General features: G+C 44.2%; 1 protein-coding gene across 8 annotated transcripts in view; it reads right to left on the reverse strand.

Annotated features, from left to right (window-relative positions):
- The window catches only part of EVA1A (eva-1 homolog A, regulator of programmed cell death), a 51,622-nt gene that overhangs the window by 6,163 nt on the left and 28,412 nt on the right, over positions 1-17,047 (reverse strand). For 6 of the 8 annotated variants that reach the window (XM_037064936.1, XM_037064933.1, XM_037064932.1 and 3 more), the window contains 2 exons: positions 14,959-15,082; positions 8,516-8,681 (listed from right to left, as the gene is read on the reverse strand). In XM_037064936.1, the coding sequence (XP_036920831.1) occupies positions 8,516-8,615 (100 nt within the window). In that variant the 5' untranslated portion in view covers positions 8,616-8,681; positions 14,959-15,082. Of the gene's footprint in view, positions 1-8,515; positions 8,682-8,948; positions 9,057-14,958; positions 15,083-16,685; positions 16,719-17,047 lie in introns of those variants that run through there. The other 2 variants (XM_037064935.1, XM_037064937.1) reach the window with 2 other exon arrangements.

The following is a 17,047-nucleotide window of genomic DNA, read 5'->3' on the forward strand; positions in this document are numbered from 1 at the left end:
CCTCTTGGCCAGTGATCTAGCCTGGTCTTGAGCAGGTCCAGACAGCTGTTAACTGCTCAGGAAGCAGAGTGGGGAGGGCTATTGTTGGTTGTTTTCCCTCAATAAATAAAAATAAGTGTATTGCTGTATCTTGCTTCCTGCAGGGCAATTGTTTTCCTGCACAGGAAGAGGCTGTGTGTGGAGGTCCTGGGGCTAGTTTCATTTGCACCTTCGGAGGTCAGATTATTGCCTGCAGACTCCACAGGCCGAGAGCAACACCAATCCAGGCCAGACCCGCTGGGGTCCCTGCAAGCGGAACCTTTTCCCCACCTGAACTTTCTTGCTGGCCCCAAAGCTTGCGGTCTCTTCAGTAGAAAGAAAAAAGTTTTAGAAATAGGCCTTAAAGATAATAACTGGGGTTTGTGTGGAATCAGGGATTATTCATCATAATCTCTTCTCTGAGCTTTTAAGGCACAGCAGAGTATTCTGGGAGTCTGCCCCTCCCCACAGAAAAGGGAAGACTCCCATTAACACGTCTGCCCTGCCTGAAATGCCAGGGAAGCTTCCGTCCTTCTCCTTCTATCCCCAACTTGTTCTTTCTCAGGAAGAAGGGGTGTTGGAGAATCACTGTCCCCACCAGGCGGGCTCTGGTGTGTGGGCCTTTCTCTGACCTCTCCCATCCTGCCTTTTCCCTTATTCCCCTCCCCGCACCCCCAGCCATAAGCACTGCAGAAGAGGCCTTCAGCCTACCACTGTCCTAATCCCATTGTCCTGTCACACCCGCCTGTCGTGTCACCTGCAGTGGCACAGACCTGCCATCCTACAGCGCTAGTTCTCAAGGGGAGCTAGGAAGAAGCCCTGACCACTCTCTGAGCGGGCTTAACTGCTGCAGAAGTTAATACTGCATTTGACACTTTTCCAGCTCCTTTGAGTCTGAAAGGGAGGGAGAGTGATTAGTTAGTCTCTCTACGCTAGGCAGCACTTTATGTAGCTGTAATGTAGCTGTAATGTAATTAGTTATGTAACCATTATTTTTCCCCCATAGACAGTGAGAAATTTGAAGGCAAAATCCATGAGTCACTTCGGAGTTCCACAGCATCCAGCTCAGCGCCTTGTGTACAGTGCAAATCTCCTTAATTATTAAATTAAATCATGAATGACATACAATTTCAAAGTTTAGTTAATAAATTTATTATATGTGAATAAATATGCATATGAATAAATATGTATATAGATATTCTATCTCTATATACTATACGTGAATAAATTTATTCACGTATAGTATATGTTGTAGTGTGCATATATGTGCATATATAGAGAGACAGTATATATAATAGTACAACATTAAAAGTAGAAGATGGGAAATGTTTATAAAATCACCATAATCTCACAAATGAAATATATAGTGAAGTAAATTTTTTGTTCTATTTTCTCTCATATAATTATCTGTATATTTATTTATATTTACTTGGTTACAGTCAGTATATTTTATACACACACACACACACAATTGTATATATTTTTATCTGGCTATATGTTTTTGTTTGTTTTTAAGACTATTTTTAGGGCAGTTTTACATTCACAGAAAAATTAAGAAGGTGCAGCAATTTCCCATATACTCCCAGCCCCACACATGCATAGCCTCCCCCATTATCAACAACCCCACACACACACACCAGAGTGGTGTATTTACTGCAACTGATGAACCTACACTGACACATCATAATCACCCAAAGTTCACAGTTGACACTAAGCTGGTGTTGTACCTTCTAGGGGCTTGGACAAATGCACAGTGACATGGATCCATCGTTACAGTATCATATAGTGTTCTCACTGCTCTAAAAGTCTTCTGTGCTCCACCTACTCAACCCTCCTCTCAAGGATGCACATTTCATGCACCTTTCCATCCACCATCCTCCCCTCAATCAGGCCTAACAATGGCTACACAGTCTGCTATCCGGGGAATGCACTACCAGTTACAGAAAGGGTTTTCTACCTTTGGATACTTAGGTCGTTACTTTTTGTAATTAAAAATAATGATGGAAGAAATAGTTTTGTGCTTAACACTACTTCCAATTTTGTTTGTGTATTTCTTTTACTTACTGCCTTATAATGGATTCTCAGAAAAGGAATTCCTATGCGAAAGGGGATACATATTTTCCTACCTCTTGGTACACACTGCCAGGTGGCTTTTCAAAAGTAGTACCTCAGTTTGTCTTGCCATCAGTCATGTATGGAAGCACCACTTTCACCAAGCTCTCTCCAGGACAGGGCATTCCAACTGTTAAGTTTCTTTCAAATTTTATAGTTCAATAAGTAGTTACTTTATTCCACAAAAACTTACTGAGTCTACAATGCCTTAGGGGCTAGAGACAGAAAATTTCTCAGCCCTCACAGGATTCCCAGTATGAAGAGGAATAACAAAAACAGAAACCACAGTACTTTCCCAAATCCTCAAATTTGTAACTATTGGCTGAGCTCTGGTGGGTTAGGATCCCTTGCTGATGAGGGACCACTCATGACAGGCTCAGAGGAAAAGTGATTTGCTTTCTGGCTGACTGCTAGCAGGTCCACACTGCTACACTTGCAAAGAACATGGTTAAATTAAAAAAAATAATAAATGCTCCCCCAAAACTTCTGGATTGAAAAAAATTACTATAAGCAAAGTAAAAAGACAAAGGCCAAGTAGGAAAAACATCTGAAATATGTAACAGAGACAAAGGACTAATATATAAAGAACACCTAGAAAGAGCGTGAAGAAAAAGACACCCAAGAAAGAAAATAAACAAGAGATATGAACAGTTGACAGAATAATAAATGCGAATGGTACTTAACCACACGGAAAGGTGCTCACCTACAGCAGGGGTCACGCACCGTGGCTCACAGGCCAAACCTGACCGGCTGCTGCTGCTGTGTTATTATTGGCCGGCACACACGTTCATTTATGGTTTGTCTACGTCTGCTTCGAGCTACATTGCAGAGCTGAATAGTTAGAACAGAGACTGAAAAGCTTGCAAAGTTGAAAACATTTACTACCTGACCCCTTATAGAAAAAGTTTGCTGGCCTATGACCTAGAAAAACAGAAATTAAATGACATTAGGATGTTATTTTTCATCTATTGGACAGTCAAAAATCCAACACTTCAAAAATACCATTGTAGGGCCTTCTCATACGTCTTATAAAGAGTAAACTGATAAAAGCCTCTAAATTGCAGTTTGGCAATATTTACCTTAATTAACAACTTATATACAATTTGATCCAGCAATTCCATTTTTGGAAACTTATTCTTCAAAAGCACTTGAACATGTATGCAAGCAACAGTTATTTATTGCCAACAACGCCGTTGCCCTGTTTGAAAAGAGCTGACCTATTCCCACTAGCTATCAATAACAAACTGGTTAAACTATGGTTCATATATATAGTGGTACAATATGTAGTTGTCTAAAAGAATGTGGAAGATCTCTGTACACTGATATGACATATCGTCGTGATGTACTGTTCAATGGAAACAGCAAAGTACAAAATGGTATGTAGGCCATGCTACCTGTGCATAAAGGGGAGAGGGTGAGATTACATGTTCACATTTTCTCACACCTGCACAATGAACTCTGGAAGGATGCAGAGAAACCTGGAGGTGGGTCAAACTGGGAACTGGATGGAGGGGGCAATTCTGGGTTAGATTTCACACCGTGTGTCTTTGTACATTGTTTGATCACTGAGCCCTGTTCACACACTGATGTGACGTGCATCTAACAGGCCCTCTTCTACATGCTGAGGACCAGTCAAAAAGGAAGAGAGGTCTCTGTGCTCCTGGGAACTTACACTCTAATAGAGGAGAGATAATAATCCAGATAAATGAAAAAGACAGGCAGCATGTGGGGTGGTGATGAGGAGTAACAGGAGCAGTGGGTAGGAGGGTAGGAGGTGCTGAAGGGGAGTAGGTAGATAGGGGGACCAGAGCCAATTTTCCCAAGAAAGTGACTTTTAAGGAAAAACCTAAAGGAAATAGAAGAGTGGGCCTGGAGAATATATCATGAATTTAAAACATGAAATTAAATTAAAAAGAGAATGTATTATCAATCCAAAACATTAAGTTAAAAAGATTCCATTTAATCTTTCTAGCAATCCTATTAGATGTTATTTTGCGGGATTATTCTTATAAACGAAATCATCACTCTCATTATAGATTATTATGATTCCAAGGGATTGCTTGCAAATAGTTGAAACAAGAAGTGCTAACTCCTACAATCCAAGCGGGAAACGAAACATGTGTGGGGAGGACATAGATGAACACCTGAGCCAGGGTAGGGACTGAGGGGAGAGGATGGCGCTGAGAGAGATCTGACGTCTGGACGTGACTTGGCCAGTCCAGGCCTGGAGGGAAGAATTTTTGGAGAAAAAATGACTGGACAAAAGCAGAGAGGTGAGAAAATGCCTGACAAGTGGTTTAAAAAGACTAGAGTGAGGCCTTCGTCAGTGAGGACGATAAATAATTAAGGGCATGGAAACGTCCAGGTTGGGCACTAAAACCCCCGGGAAGGCATGTAGGAAACTGCAGATTGGAGTAGCTCAACCCATTCCCACGTCCCTTCTCCCTTGCTTGCCTCTGCTCTAGAGCATGTTAACTTCGGCACCATTGATATCTAGAACCAGTTAACCCTTTGTTGTGGGGACTTGTCCTGTGCATTGTAGACTGTTTTTCTACCTGCAAGATATCAGTAGCAGCCACCCCTCCCTGCTCCAGGTACGGCATTGCCTGAAATTCCCTTGTAGAGCCGAGTCACTCCTGGTTAGGGACCACTGGTTTGGAGGTTAAAAATGCTAAAATTCTCATTTTTCTCGCTTCCCTTGCAGCTAGAGATAACCATGTAACACAGTTCTGGCCAAGGAAATACGAGAGTAGATCTACTGGAACATCCTTCCTTTTACTGCCTTTTTTCGATCTTGAATGAAGACAAGAACAATAGCAGCGACTTTGCAGCCAAAACGAGCATAAAAGAAAAGCCATGAGAATCACATAGATGTTGGCCCTGAGCCCATGGACTAACGCTGGCAAGCACCTACTTCCAGATTTCTTATTTTGTGAGTAAGATCACTCCTGTGTGTTTAGGCCACCCAGTGGAGGTTTCTTATTATTTGCAGCTGAAAACCATTCTGACTATGAAATTATAGATGGTGAGTATCCACTAAAGGATTCTAAAAAAATTAAAAAGAATTTGATCATCACACCTACATTTTGGAAAAGATCATTTTGCTACAAAATACTGTCTGTGAAGCAAGATTGGAGGCGGGTAATGGAAAATGCGTTATGGTAGGGCCGACAAATACATGACGGGACCTGAACCATCTCGGTGGCGGCGGGGATGCATCGGAGGGACATGGAGACGCAAAATAGACCAACCCTGAGCAATTGGATACAGGCAGTGAAGACGATGTTTCAAAACTATTTTTCTGGTACAGGTGATAGCCCAAATGGTACACCAAAGAAGGAGCATGTTTAAAGAAAAGAGCAACATTCCATTCTAGGTGAAGTTGATCTGGAAATGCTTATGGTGCATCCCAGTGGTAATGTTGAAGGCATTTAGATACACAGCTTGTCAGAAAAGGGTAAGATGGTGGTAATTTTTAAAATATATGTATGATAGATTTCAAATTTTTGAATGCCAATAACATAATATTACCACACAAGTACTATCAATGAAATATGAAACATTTAAAATATAGCTAAACAAAAGAATATTTAAAAATACAGATGTTCATACAACCCCAGCTTCCAGGTATAATTTACAGTAAAATGTGGTTATATATACATGTAAATACACACATATAAATGGTATTATACTGCAAATGCTGAATGGTAACAGGCCTTATTCACTTAATAGCATATCATAACCATTTTTCTACTTCAGCTAATAGTCACCCATTTTTCTGATTTTTTATTATTATAAACAGTGCTGAGATCAATTGTCTTCAGTAAAATTTTTGTGTTTTATCAAAAAAGTTTTATCATTTTTTATGTTTTAAAATATAAAATTGTTTTATGTTTTATCAGCAATTCTATTTTTTCTTTGCCAAATTGTTGATTCTTGTGCTTTGTCCATTTTTCTTTGGTATATTTACCTTTTGTTGATTTGTAAGAGCTCTTTATATGTTACAAACTTTAATACTTCATCAATGCTACATTTTTTTTTTTAGTTTGCATTTGTCATGTAATTTTAAGGTACATTTTGATCAACAGGTATTTAAAACTGTTGGACTACTCATGGTTTGAATTGGCTATTGTGAGAATGGGAACAAGATGTAGCCAAAGGCAAATAGCAAGGCTGAGCTTTATTTGAATGGCTCAGCTGAGGCTAGACAGCATGAATTTCCCATGACTTCAATCTGCAAAATTGGGGCAGCATTTGGTCATTTGCATGCAGAGAGAAAGGAAAGAAAGATTGTTTTGAGTTTGTATTTCCTTGATTTAATCAGAAGCAGGATTTAGGAATAAGAGAGTTTTGTGCAGTAGCAATTGTGTCGCTGAAATAATGGGGCCACGTGGGACAAGATAAGAGGCAACCAATGTGCTGGGAAGGGTGGGGTCCCCTTGTAGTTGCAAACCAGACACAGCAAAATGAGAACATAAGAGAGGTACAAGATCAGGAAATTTTCTACAATTTTCTTCTATCAAACTTTCCTTATTGCTTCTGATCCATTCTATTTTCTCTTTTAAAACAGTAAGTATTTGTATCTATTATATTTACTTTCTTACTTTACAGTTTCTTTATTCATTTCCTTTATAGTCAGGCAGTGTGCCCCACCACACTCAGAATCAATTTTCCACTGTCAAGTCTAATGATTGGATCGAACACAGTTTAGGCATTCTACTTTCCATTTCCTTACCTCTCTGTCTATCTTAGCCCATACTTACTTAAAAGAAGCATTGTCCTCCTGCATTCCAAGCAAAAATTTAATTCCAGAATATGGGGTGGAAAGGAGAAAAGTTGGAGAGAGAACAACAGGGCTGTGCACCCGTTCAGCCTTTACAAGATCACAAGACACGCAGGCAACACCAGACCATTCAATGAGTTACGACACTCAGTGGTCACAGCTCAGGGTCACGTTGGCCACAATGGAAAATTGCCAGACACCTCCTCTCTTGACTAGAGTTCTAAAGTCCAGTACCCTGTTTGCTCTTGCCATAGATATTTTCTTGTAATAGCTGATTTCCAAATGTCTTCTGAGGCCTTAAAAACTCCAGATGACCTTTCGAATACTCAGTTCGTTTTGGGGGGTATCTTCACTAGAGTTGAGGGACCACTGTTCAATTGCCTACAGACACTTGACACCAGAGTTTCAAACATCTCTTTCCCAGCTCCAGTGTCCTTTTTCCCAAGAACAACCTCGAAGAGCAAAGCCGAGCTTCCTCCGATGTGTGGGTGCAAGGGGAAGGAGGCCCCAGGCACTGGGCTCAAACCACCTATGGCGGGAGGTGAGGAGTTGACTAAGGCCCTGGGTCTTTGCTGATGCGAGAAGGAAGAAGCCTAGACTTGAGGCATGCGTAGACCACATGTTGCACCCCGCCGAACACAAAGGAGGCAGCCCTGTGCGCCCTGAGAAGTCCTCCTTTCTCAAACCAGGTTGCACATCATCCGAGATTGTCTCGCAGAGAGAAGACATGCGCTTCCTCTATCCTCAACCCCAGCTCCGATTTTCCATTGTAAACAGAAATGTCAGGTTTTGCACCACGTATCAACCCCGGCTAGGGAACGAGAAAGCAAAACCAGTCCTTGCCCAAAGGATATCTAATCAGAACTCCAGTCCCTTCCTTTTTATACAACATCCAGAGACTTCAGGTGAAACAAAACAAAGTAAAAACAATGAAAAAAATTTAAAACTCACTCAATCAATATAAAATCAGTTTGGTCATTCCAACCAGTAAGCATTTTCATATATTTTTCTTAAATTTCAGCTTGATTCAGAGGTGTTTTTAAATAGCTTCTCTTACATGAAGAGCATCTGTTCTCAAGCAATGATCTTGAGGAGAAAATCGGCCATCTTCCTACAAGAGTACAACTCTGACCCAAGGACGGAGCAAAGAGCAGACCCTCCCCAGTTCACATACCCTCTGTGTCTCCATGTCTCCCAGGTTATCAAATACCTCACAGAGCACACAGCCCCAACACAGGTCACACACACACACACACACACACAGAATGAGGGTGAGAACCACTGCACAGAAACAGCCAGGTGGAACCATCCGGTCTTTCACGTCAGAGTTAAATGCAGAGTGACAGTAGCAGACACAGCCCCGGGCTACGTCATTCACTCTGTTAAGCCTCAAAGGAAAGAAAGGTAAAGCTCTTAGCACCGCCCCCTCCAGGCATCTGCCAAATCAGAGAATGCTGTGCTTAACTCTCACACCAGACCTTGCATCTCAAAACTCAGCACAGCAGAGCTTCTCTGTTCCGACTGCACAGCATGTCTCTCCAGAATGTGCCCTGCCCCCAGCCCCAGGCCTCACCCCTGGCCCAGCCGAGACTGACAACCTACCTGCGACAAAGGAATAGGCCGCTAGGATGTTGCTGAGTAAAGCCATGTCCACGCGCTGGGCAGTCAGAGGCTCCGTGCTGGGAGGAAGGGCGCCCTCCATGTGGCATCCAGAGGCGCCTCCTGGAGATGCTTCCGCTGGATCGCGTGGCCCTCCTCCTCTTCTCTTCTGTTTGGGAACACAAAGTGAGTGATGAGAACACATCCTGCTCTCCCGAGGCTGTGTTCCAGGTAGTCTGGGCTCAAAACAAAGAGTCAGTCTCCCAAATGCCAGCCAGCCTCCCCAGCCAGGGATCTGGAGTCTTGTCCTTTGTGCTCTAGCGAGCTTCTTGGCTTTCAAGGAAAAAACACCTCCTTACATATCGGTTTTTCCTGGCCTTTCTCCTTTCTTTTCCCCATATCCTCCCAACTTCCCACTCGGGCACTAGTCCCCCACCTTTTCAGGTGCTTTTTATTGTATTCTCCCTGTTTGCCCTGGCTCAGCCCACCCTCACTTTAATCGCTGCACCGTAACCCCAAGCCCAGCTGGCTCTCTGCCTGGCTCTGCTTTCCCTGCGCTGACAGCCCTGGTGGACTTTGATCAGCTTGCCTCACCCCACAGGTCACCAAATGTGTGTCCTTGGCAGTGGGTATGAGCTGGCCACTCCAGACCAGCTGAAGTAGGTTCTAAAACGCCCCCAAGAGCTTGGGAGCTCCAGCCCACTCCCTGCACACAGTTTCATGATTCCACCTGTGACTGTCACGGGCCAACCAAATACACATGCAGGACCACAGACCACCCACTGGTGGAGCCTCCGCAGCAGGGCTCAGCAGAGGCCCTAGGGTCCCAGTGTTCAGGGGCTTGGCCTCTGGCTGCGGGAGCACACCATGTCGCAACTGCGGCAAGATCATTATTCAGTTCACTCAGAGAAGCCCTCGCAGAGCACGTGAAGGATGGATGGGGAAAGAATCCTTTTTTTCTAGAGATTTTATTTATTTATTTTTTAGAGAGAGGGGAAAGGAGGGAGAAAGAGAGGGAGAGGAACACAGATGCCAGAGAGAAACTGATCAAATCAAACCAATGACCTTTCACTTTGCGGGAAGTCACCCAACCAACTGAGCCCCGTTGGTCAGGGCTGGGCAAAGACTGATGACATTTATTCAATGATGCTGTGCACTGAGGGCAGGACACTGAGTCACAGGGCATGGGAGGATGTCAGGATGGGGAAAGCCAGCGAAGCAGGAGGCTCCAGTCCTTGCAGAGAAACAGGGTCTCAGGTGGATCACCGACATTGTCACAGGGGCCACACTTGGGGGCCTGAGAGCTGCAATCCCAGAGGTAGGTGGGATAGGTCACAACAGAAAAGCCAACTCTCACTCTGCTAAGGGAGACCAAAAGGAAAGACAGGCCAACCTGCGGGTCAGAGAGAAATGACCACAAGTCATTTCTGCTCCCACCTGGGAGCAGCCAGAGGCCCGGGGCGTGGCAGGGTAAGGAGTGGGCGCTGGGTAGCGCTGAGAGGGGCTGGCTGCTGTGCACGGCTAGGCTGTGCTGGGGCACGGCGTTTGCTTCAGCAGCCGTCTGAGTGAATAGTTGGAATCACCGCCTGAGTTCGGAGACTTTTCGGCAGGTCTGGCGATGGTGGGACCCAAGAAGAGTGTGAAGGCACTGGGAAGTGGCTGAGTATGTGGTGGGACAAGGCCATCTCAGATCCATTCCCTCTGATCCATCCCCACTAATTCTACCATGGAGCGAATCTCACCATTTCATGTCTAGGAGTTTTGCACAGTCTCCTCCCTCGTCCTTCTGCTAACACTTACCTCCTGCTCAATCTAGCACCTACTCTCACCAACAGGGTCGTCTTTATGAAGCACAAATCTGATCACTCCACTCCACAGCCCTTCACCTAACCTCCATTAAACTTCTTAATACAACACACATCCACTTTCAAAAAATCTGACCCCTACCTCAGTTCCTAAGTCATCTCCTGCCGGGGTCTACACCCACACCTGAATACAGATACAAGCCTAATGCCTAATGCTCCAACAACATCAGGCTAGTTTTCATTCCCCCAACACACTAAGCTCTTTTATCTTTCATGTTGTTTGATTATTCTCTTCCTTTTACCTGAATGCCCACCTCCCCTTACCTGTCTGGCAAATGTTTTAAGGGAGAATGTAAAAGTCCTATGGCAGTCCTCAAGTCCCAATGACTTCTTTTGAAGAACTAGAAAAATCCATACTAAAATTCATATGGAGTCTCAAGGCACCCCAAACAGCCAAAACAATATTGAAAAGGAACTAAGTTAAAAGTCTCACACTTACTGTTTTCAAAACTTATTTCAAAGTTACAGTAATCAGCCCTGGCCAGTGTAGCTCTGTTGGTCGGAGCGCCCTATACACCAAAATGTCACTGGTTCAGTTCCCCATCAGGGCACATACCTAGGTTGTAGGTTCAATCCCTGGTCAGGGCACAAGAAGGAGGCAACCAATAGATATTTCTCTCTCACACTGATGTTCCTTTCTCTCTCTCTCTCTCTCTCTCCCTCCCTCAAATCAATAAATGTACACTCAAGCAAGGATGAAAAAACAAAAAGCTAGAGTAATCAAAACAGTGTAGTACTGGCATAGATAGACAGATGGTCCAATGGAATAAAGAGCCCAGAAACAAACCCTTATGTATGTGGTCAAGTGATTTTCAGCAAGATGCAAAGACCTTTCAAGAAGGAAAGAGCCGTCTTTTCAACACATGTTGTTGACAAAACATTTGCATCCAACATTTGCCCACATGCAAAAGAATGAAGTTGATATATATGATGAGGGGTTAATATCCACATAATATAAAGAACTCCTACAACTTATCAACAACAAAAACAAACAACCTGATTAAAAATAAATGGACAAGGAACTTGAGTAGACATTTTTCCAAAGGAGACATACAAATGATCAATAAGCACACGAAAAGGCACCCAAAGCATCACTAGTCACTGCGGAAATCCAAATCAAAACCACAGTGGACACCACCTCATACCCATTGGGATGGTTACTATCAAACAAACAAATTAACAAACAAAGAAACAAGAAAATAAGTGCCAGAGAGGATGTAAATAGGACCCTTTCTGTAGTTGATGAAAAGGTGCTATGGATAACAGTATGACAATTTCTCAAAAAATTAAAAATAGAATTACCATATGATCAGCAATTCCACTTCAGGGTAGAGATCCAAAACAACTGAAAACAGGAACTCAAACAGGTATTTGTGCACCAATTACTATGAAGCACTATTCACAGAAGCCTAAAGGCAGAATCAATCAAAGCGTCCAGCCACAGATGGATGAATAAATAAAATGTGATATATATATATATATATATATATATATATATATATATATATATATATTGTTAGCCACACAGAGCCTTCGCAGGGAAGGAAATTCTGATGCAGGCTACAACCCAGATGAACCTTGAGGACATTATGCTAAGTGAAATAAGCCAGTCACAAAAGAATAAGTACTGTGCAGTTCCACTTACGTGAAATACCCAGAACAATCAGATTCAGAGAGACAGGAAGTAGAATGGTGGTTGTCTGTGGCTGGAGGCAGAGGGGACTGGGAAGTCAGTGTTTAATGGGTACAAAGTTTCGGTGTGGAGAGAAAAAAAGCCTGGAGGTGGGTGGGGCGGCACAACAGTGTACATGTACCTACTACCACTCAACTCTACACCTAAAAGTGCTTAAGATGGTAAGGTTTCTAGTTTGTATTTTACCATAATCTTTCAGATTAATAATAATAAAAATAAGGTGTTGATGAGGTACAGCAGGAAATTTTGAAGGTTACTTCATAGAGAGGACCCTGAAATCCCACTTTGGTGTCAACAGGAGCAGCAACAGGACTATCCTGTAGTGATATCGCAACTGAAGAAATCCTGATTTATACCACACTGTGAATGTAGCCTAATTTCTAGTAAAAGATGTTATCAACTATTGGATAGTAAGCAATTTTAATCTATCACATTTATAGATTAACAGAAAAAAACATATCTCTAAATGTAAAACTGTTTGTGTAAAATTTAATAAAAGTTCATAATTTTAAAAATGTCTACAGCAACGAAGCACCAAATCCTCCAAACTCTTGGGCTATCAAAGTATCCAAACCTTCCTCTAACATCGCACCTATAGTATCGTAATTAGAATTATCCGTTTACATGTTTGTCTCCCACGCTGAAGAGGCATCTTATAAATCTTTGTTACGCAAGTACCTAACTTGGTGCCTAATGAAGGGAGGTTCTAAGTAAATGCTGGCTGACTGGCTGGCTGGAAAACAAAAAGAGTGATCAGGCATGAGCTTGTCTCAGAGGGTATTTCTGGACAGGTCTGAGGGTGAGCCACTTTGAAAGGATACCAGGGCTGACTGGCTCCGAGCGGGGTGCCAAGCACAGCACTGCCTCAGGACCAGGAGAGGACGACGTGCAGGATGGAACTTTATTGTGGCACAGAAATTCTCCCTACACCTCCTCATGGCCCAGGTGCTAATTGAGAGGGCAGTGAAAGCCAGAGGTAAGAGGAAGAGGGACAGAGAAGCCTGGCCAAGCATGAAGAAAGACAACCTCTGGATGTTCCATCCCAAAGACCAACCAGGAAGACCCTCCGTGGTCCACGTGGCACAAGTCAGCCTAGAGCAGGGGTCAGAACATCCCTACTGTGAGGGCCAAGGGGTAAGCATTTCAAGTTTTGAGGACCAGATAGTCTGTCTCAACTACTCAACTTTGCCACTGAGATACCAAAGCCACCCTAGTTGATATGTAAACAAACGTGTGGCCATGTCCCAATAAAAGTTTGCTTTTGAAAATAAGTGGCGGACCCAGTTAGGCTCATGGACCATAGTTTCCAGGCTGCTGGCTTAGTTCTTACTCCTCAAAGTATGGTTCAAGGACCAGCAGCATTGACATCACTTAGGAGCTTGTTAGATTGGCATCATCTTAGGTACCACCCAAGACCTTTGGAATCAAAATCTCACTTCACAAGATGCCAAGGAACGTTTGCCCAGCAGATCTGTGATCTGCTTCAGCCTGAGCACTAAGATGCTGTAACTCCACCTGGTCGAGTCTCACCTAGTGCCTCCTTTATAAATGGGACCTATGGAAGGAGAGCCTCCTCACTGGCCCTGCCACACAGTCAGTGCCGTAAGTGGTTCAGAACACCTCAGAGAGGACGGCAAGCCCGAGGGCAGGACTCAGCAGAGAAGTGATGAACCTCAGAGCCCAACTTTATGCCCCAACCCTTCTCCCTGAGCCCTCCCTTAATAGTGATGGAACAGCTCCAAGTAGCTCTGGCTATTTTCCACCGGCCGTTTGCCCTCTAATTAAAACATTACTGCATCTCCCACTGTGATGGTAAATTTTATGAGTTAACTTGACTGGCCATGGGGCGCCCAGATTAAACAATATTTCTAGGTGTGTCTATAAGGGAGTTTCCAGATGAGACTGGGATTTGACTTGATGGATTCATAAAAGGAGATGACCCTCTGGTGTGGGTGGGTGTCATCCAATCTGCTGCTCCATCCATAGGTGGAGGAAGAAGGAATTCGCTCTTTTCTTCCTGCCTCACTGTTTGAACTGAGACATCCCATCTCATCTCATCTTCTCTGGCCCTCAAATTGGGTTTTGCATCATTGGCACCCCTGGTTCTCTGGCCTGCAGACTCAGACTGAACTCTACCATCAGATTTTCAGGTCTCCGGCTTACAGATGGCAGATTCTGGGATTTCTCAGTCTCCATGATCACATGAGCCCCTTCCTCATAATAAGTCTACATACAGACATAGATATAGACATAGACATAGACATAGACATAGACATAGACATAGACATAGACAGAGAGAGAGTGAGAGAAACACGGATATGTGGCTGCCTCTCATGCACCCTTAAATGAGGACCTGGACCACAACCCAGGCATGTGCCCCGACTGGGAATCAAATCCACAACCTTTTGGTTTGAAGGCCAGCACTCAGTCCACTGAGCCACACCAGCCAGGGCAATGCCAGTTTCTCAATGAAGATGGCAACGTGCCTTATGAGTACCACCTCCTAGACTGAATGGCTAATCACATACATTATATGATATTCTCCACTGGCTTTTATTATATAAAAGCAAACAATAGTAAACAATCTATAAAATTGTTTACTATCCAATAATACATATAATATATATTATATATATTTTCCATTGGCTTTTATTATATTTTTATTATAACCTCATTTCCATTGCTGCAAATTCATCTTCTCTAGAGCCCATTTATACTGAGCATAAGCACTGAATGCACAAAATGAAAGGTGTCTGGTAATGAAACATTTCATTTGAAATCACAGTATCAGCAGTGAGCATCCCTGGTGTGTAAGCCCCCATGCAGGGGACTATTTTCTTACACAGTGAGCAGAGGGTGGTAAAAAATCTCATTATCCCCTTAGCTACCTGGGGAGAGGTGTGCTGTCAGGAACAGAAGAATCTCTGGTAAGAACGGTTCATCCCAGGTCACGTTAGCATCAAGTAGTACAGGTCCTGAAACTTGGTTTGCCCCCTGTGGGTTTCTCAGGCTCTGAAAGAAAAAGAAATGGCACAAAAATCATTAGAGAGCATCACACACCCTGGAGATCACATCATGCTTTAGACCTGGTGTTGTCATGAACCACTGAGCAGAGCAGCCTTGGTGATGTTTGTCTGGACCCCTAAAAAGATGGAATACCATCCCATGCAAGGGCAGAGCCCGCTGCCAGAATTTAATCTGGAATCTGAACCAGACAGCCAAAGAAACAGACTTCCCAAGGTCACAGCAGAAAGGGATGCAGTGGGTAAAAGATCAAAGGCACATGCTTCCTCTTCCCTCCTGTGAGCCAAAACCCACAAAACAGCTACAGTGGGATGTGTCCACACGGCCTCTCATCAGTGAAGTTTGCTGGCCAGCCTCTCTGAAACTGTCAGCCTCTCTGACAGTTTGCTGTCGGTTCCCAGACAGCAATGCCCAGAAGGGCCATGAAATGAAGTCTAAGTAGGCACGAAAAACCTGGAAATGCTGGCATGTGGATTCCCGTAGCCTGTTCCTCTCCTCCCAAAGTCTCAAGGCCTTTGCTCACCTAGCCAGGGGAGCCAGCGGAGGCCTCTGGAAGGCCTGGATCCCACACAGCTCCTTTAAGTTGCCAGCTTCAATTAGGAATGTGTAGAAAAAATGGAATCAGTCACGGAGCTCACAGAGCCCTGAGCAGTCGCCCTGCTCCACGCGGACGCACTCATTCATCACCACTGCTTCCTGCTGACTCCTGCAGCACCCGGCGGCTGCTGCTTTATTTACGTAGACACTTAACCCAGCTGCCTCTGCCTCACAAGGAGTTGTGGTACCTTCCTACCTCCATTTTACCAGTGAAGAAATTAAAGAAGAGAACTTGAAGCACAGGACTGGTAGTTCTTTAGAGAGTCGTGCACCCAAGTGTGGAAGCACTCACTCTCCACTTTATGCTAATGAACCCCCCTGAGAACAGACCCCAACATGGTCACAGAGTCTGAGGTGCGAAGGCTTCAGTAGAAAAATAGCTCCCACATCACAGGATGGAAAGAGGATACACGTGGCCCCTGAGAAATGACGAGCAGGGACAAACCCGATTTTCTCTGCAGTACTGACAATCACCTGCGGATGACACACCCAACATGCGGGCTGGCCGGCTGCTCAGCTGCCTTTGCTTGGCCAACCTTCCTCTCCAACTCACTGCCGCAAGTCATTTCCAGGGATGCATCCAGGACCTTGTTGTCACCTGCAAAGTGCCGACTCTGAAACTGGGCTGTGAATTCCTTAAGGACAGAGATTATGTTTTTGTTCTCTCAGTTCCCAGAGTTTCCCACAGCACAGAGCTGACACGGAATGAGAGTTGGGTGAATAACTCGCATTCAGAAATCCCACTCTCCAACCAGAATCTTCTATCCTTCTACCTTTCTCACTCCCAGAATCAAAGTAAACATGCTCCCCAACCTCTCTGAGACCTCTGGCTTCTACTACTTTCCAGCTGACCCAGTGCACAAGCCTCACCCTCCATTCACCTTTTCCTACACAGCAAGGCTACTGTAGCTGCATACACTTGGCTCTCACTGGGACCTTTCTGCTGCCCTTCCACCCCGTGCAGGCCAGACCACAGGACCACTCCAGCCCTCACCTGCCTGCTTTCCTGCCTGCAGGCTGAGTGCTTCTGAAAAAAAATCATTCTAATTAGCATCACTGCAAATGTTTGGTTTATGTCCTCAGTGAGGGCCTCATGGGGCTAAGAAATGCTACATGTCCCAGGCATCGCATGTTCTCATTTTCAGGAGGAAATGTACCAAACCTCTACCTCTTTCTTCCAGTCCCCTTCTCCATCCTCACCTCTCTTATGTGCCCCAACTTCCCAGAGAAAATCGAGGCCAACCTACATAAACTGTAACCTCCTCTGTTCCACCTGATCCTGACCTTCCTGCCTCCTGTCTCTAAGAGAGATTTACCTGTTTTTAATCAAGTAATTTCCTCCTTCTTCCTATGTTA

Source organism: Sturnira hondurensis, unplaced genomic scaffold (assembly GCF_014824575.4).
Source record: "Sturnira hondurensis isolate 20B ecotype Veracruz unplaced genomic scaffold, ASM1482457v3 Scaffold0015596, whole genome shotgun sequence".
NCBI classification, from domain to species: domain Eukaryota; kingdom Metazoa; phylum Chordata; class Mammalia; order Chiroptera; family Phyllostomidae; genus Sturnira; species Sturnira hondurensis.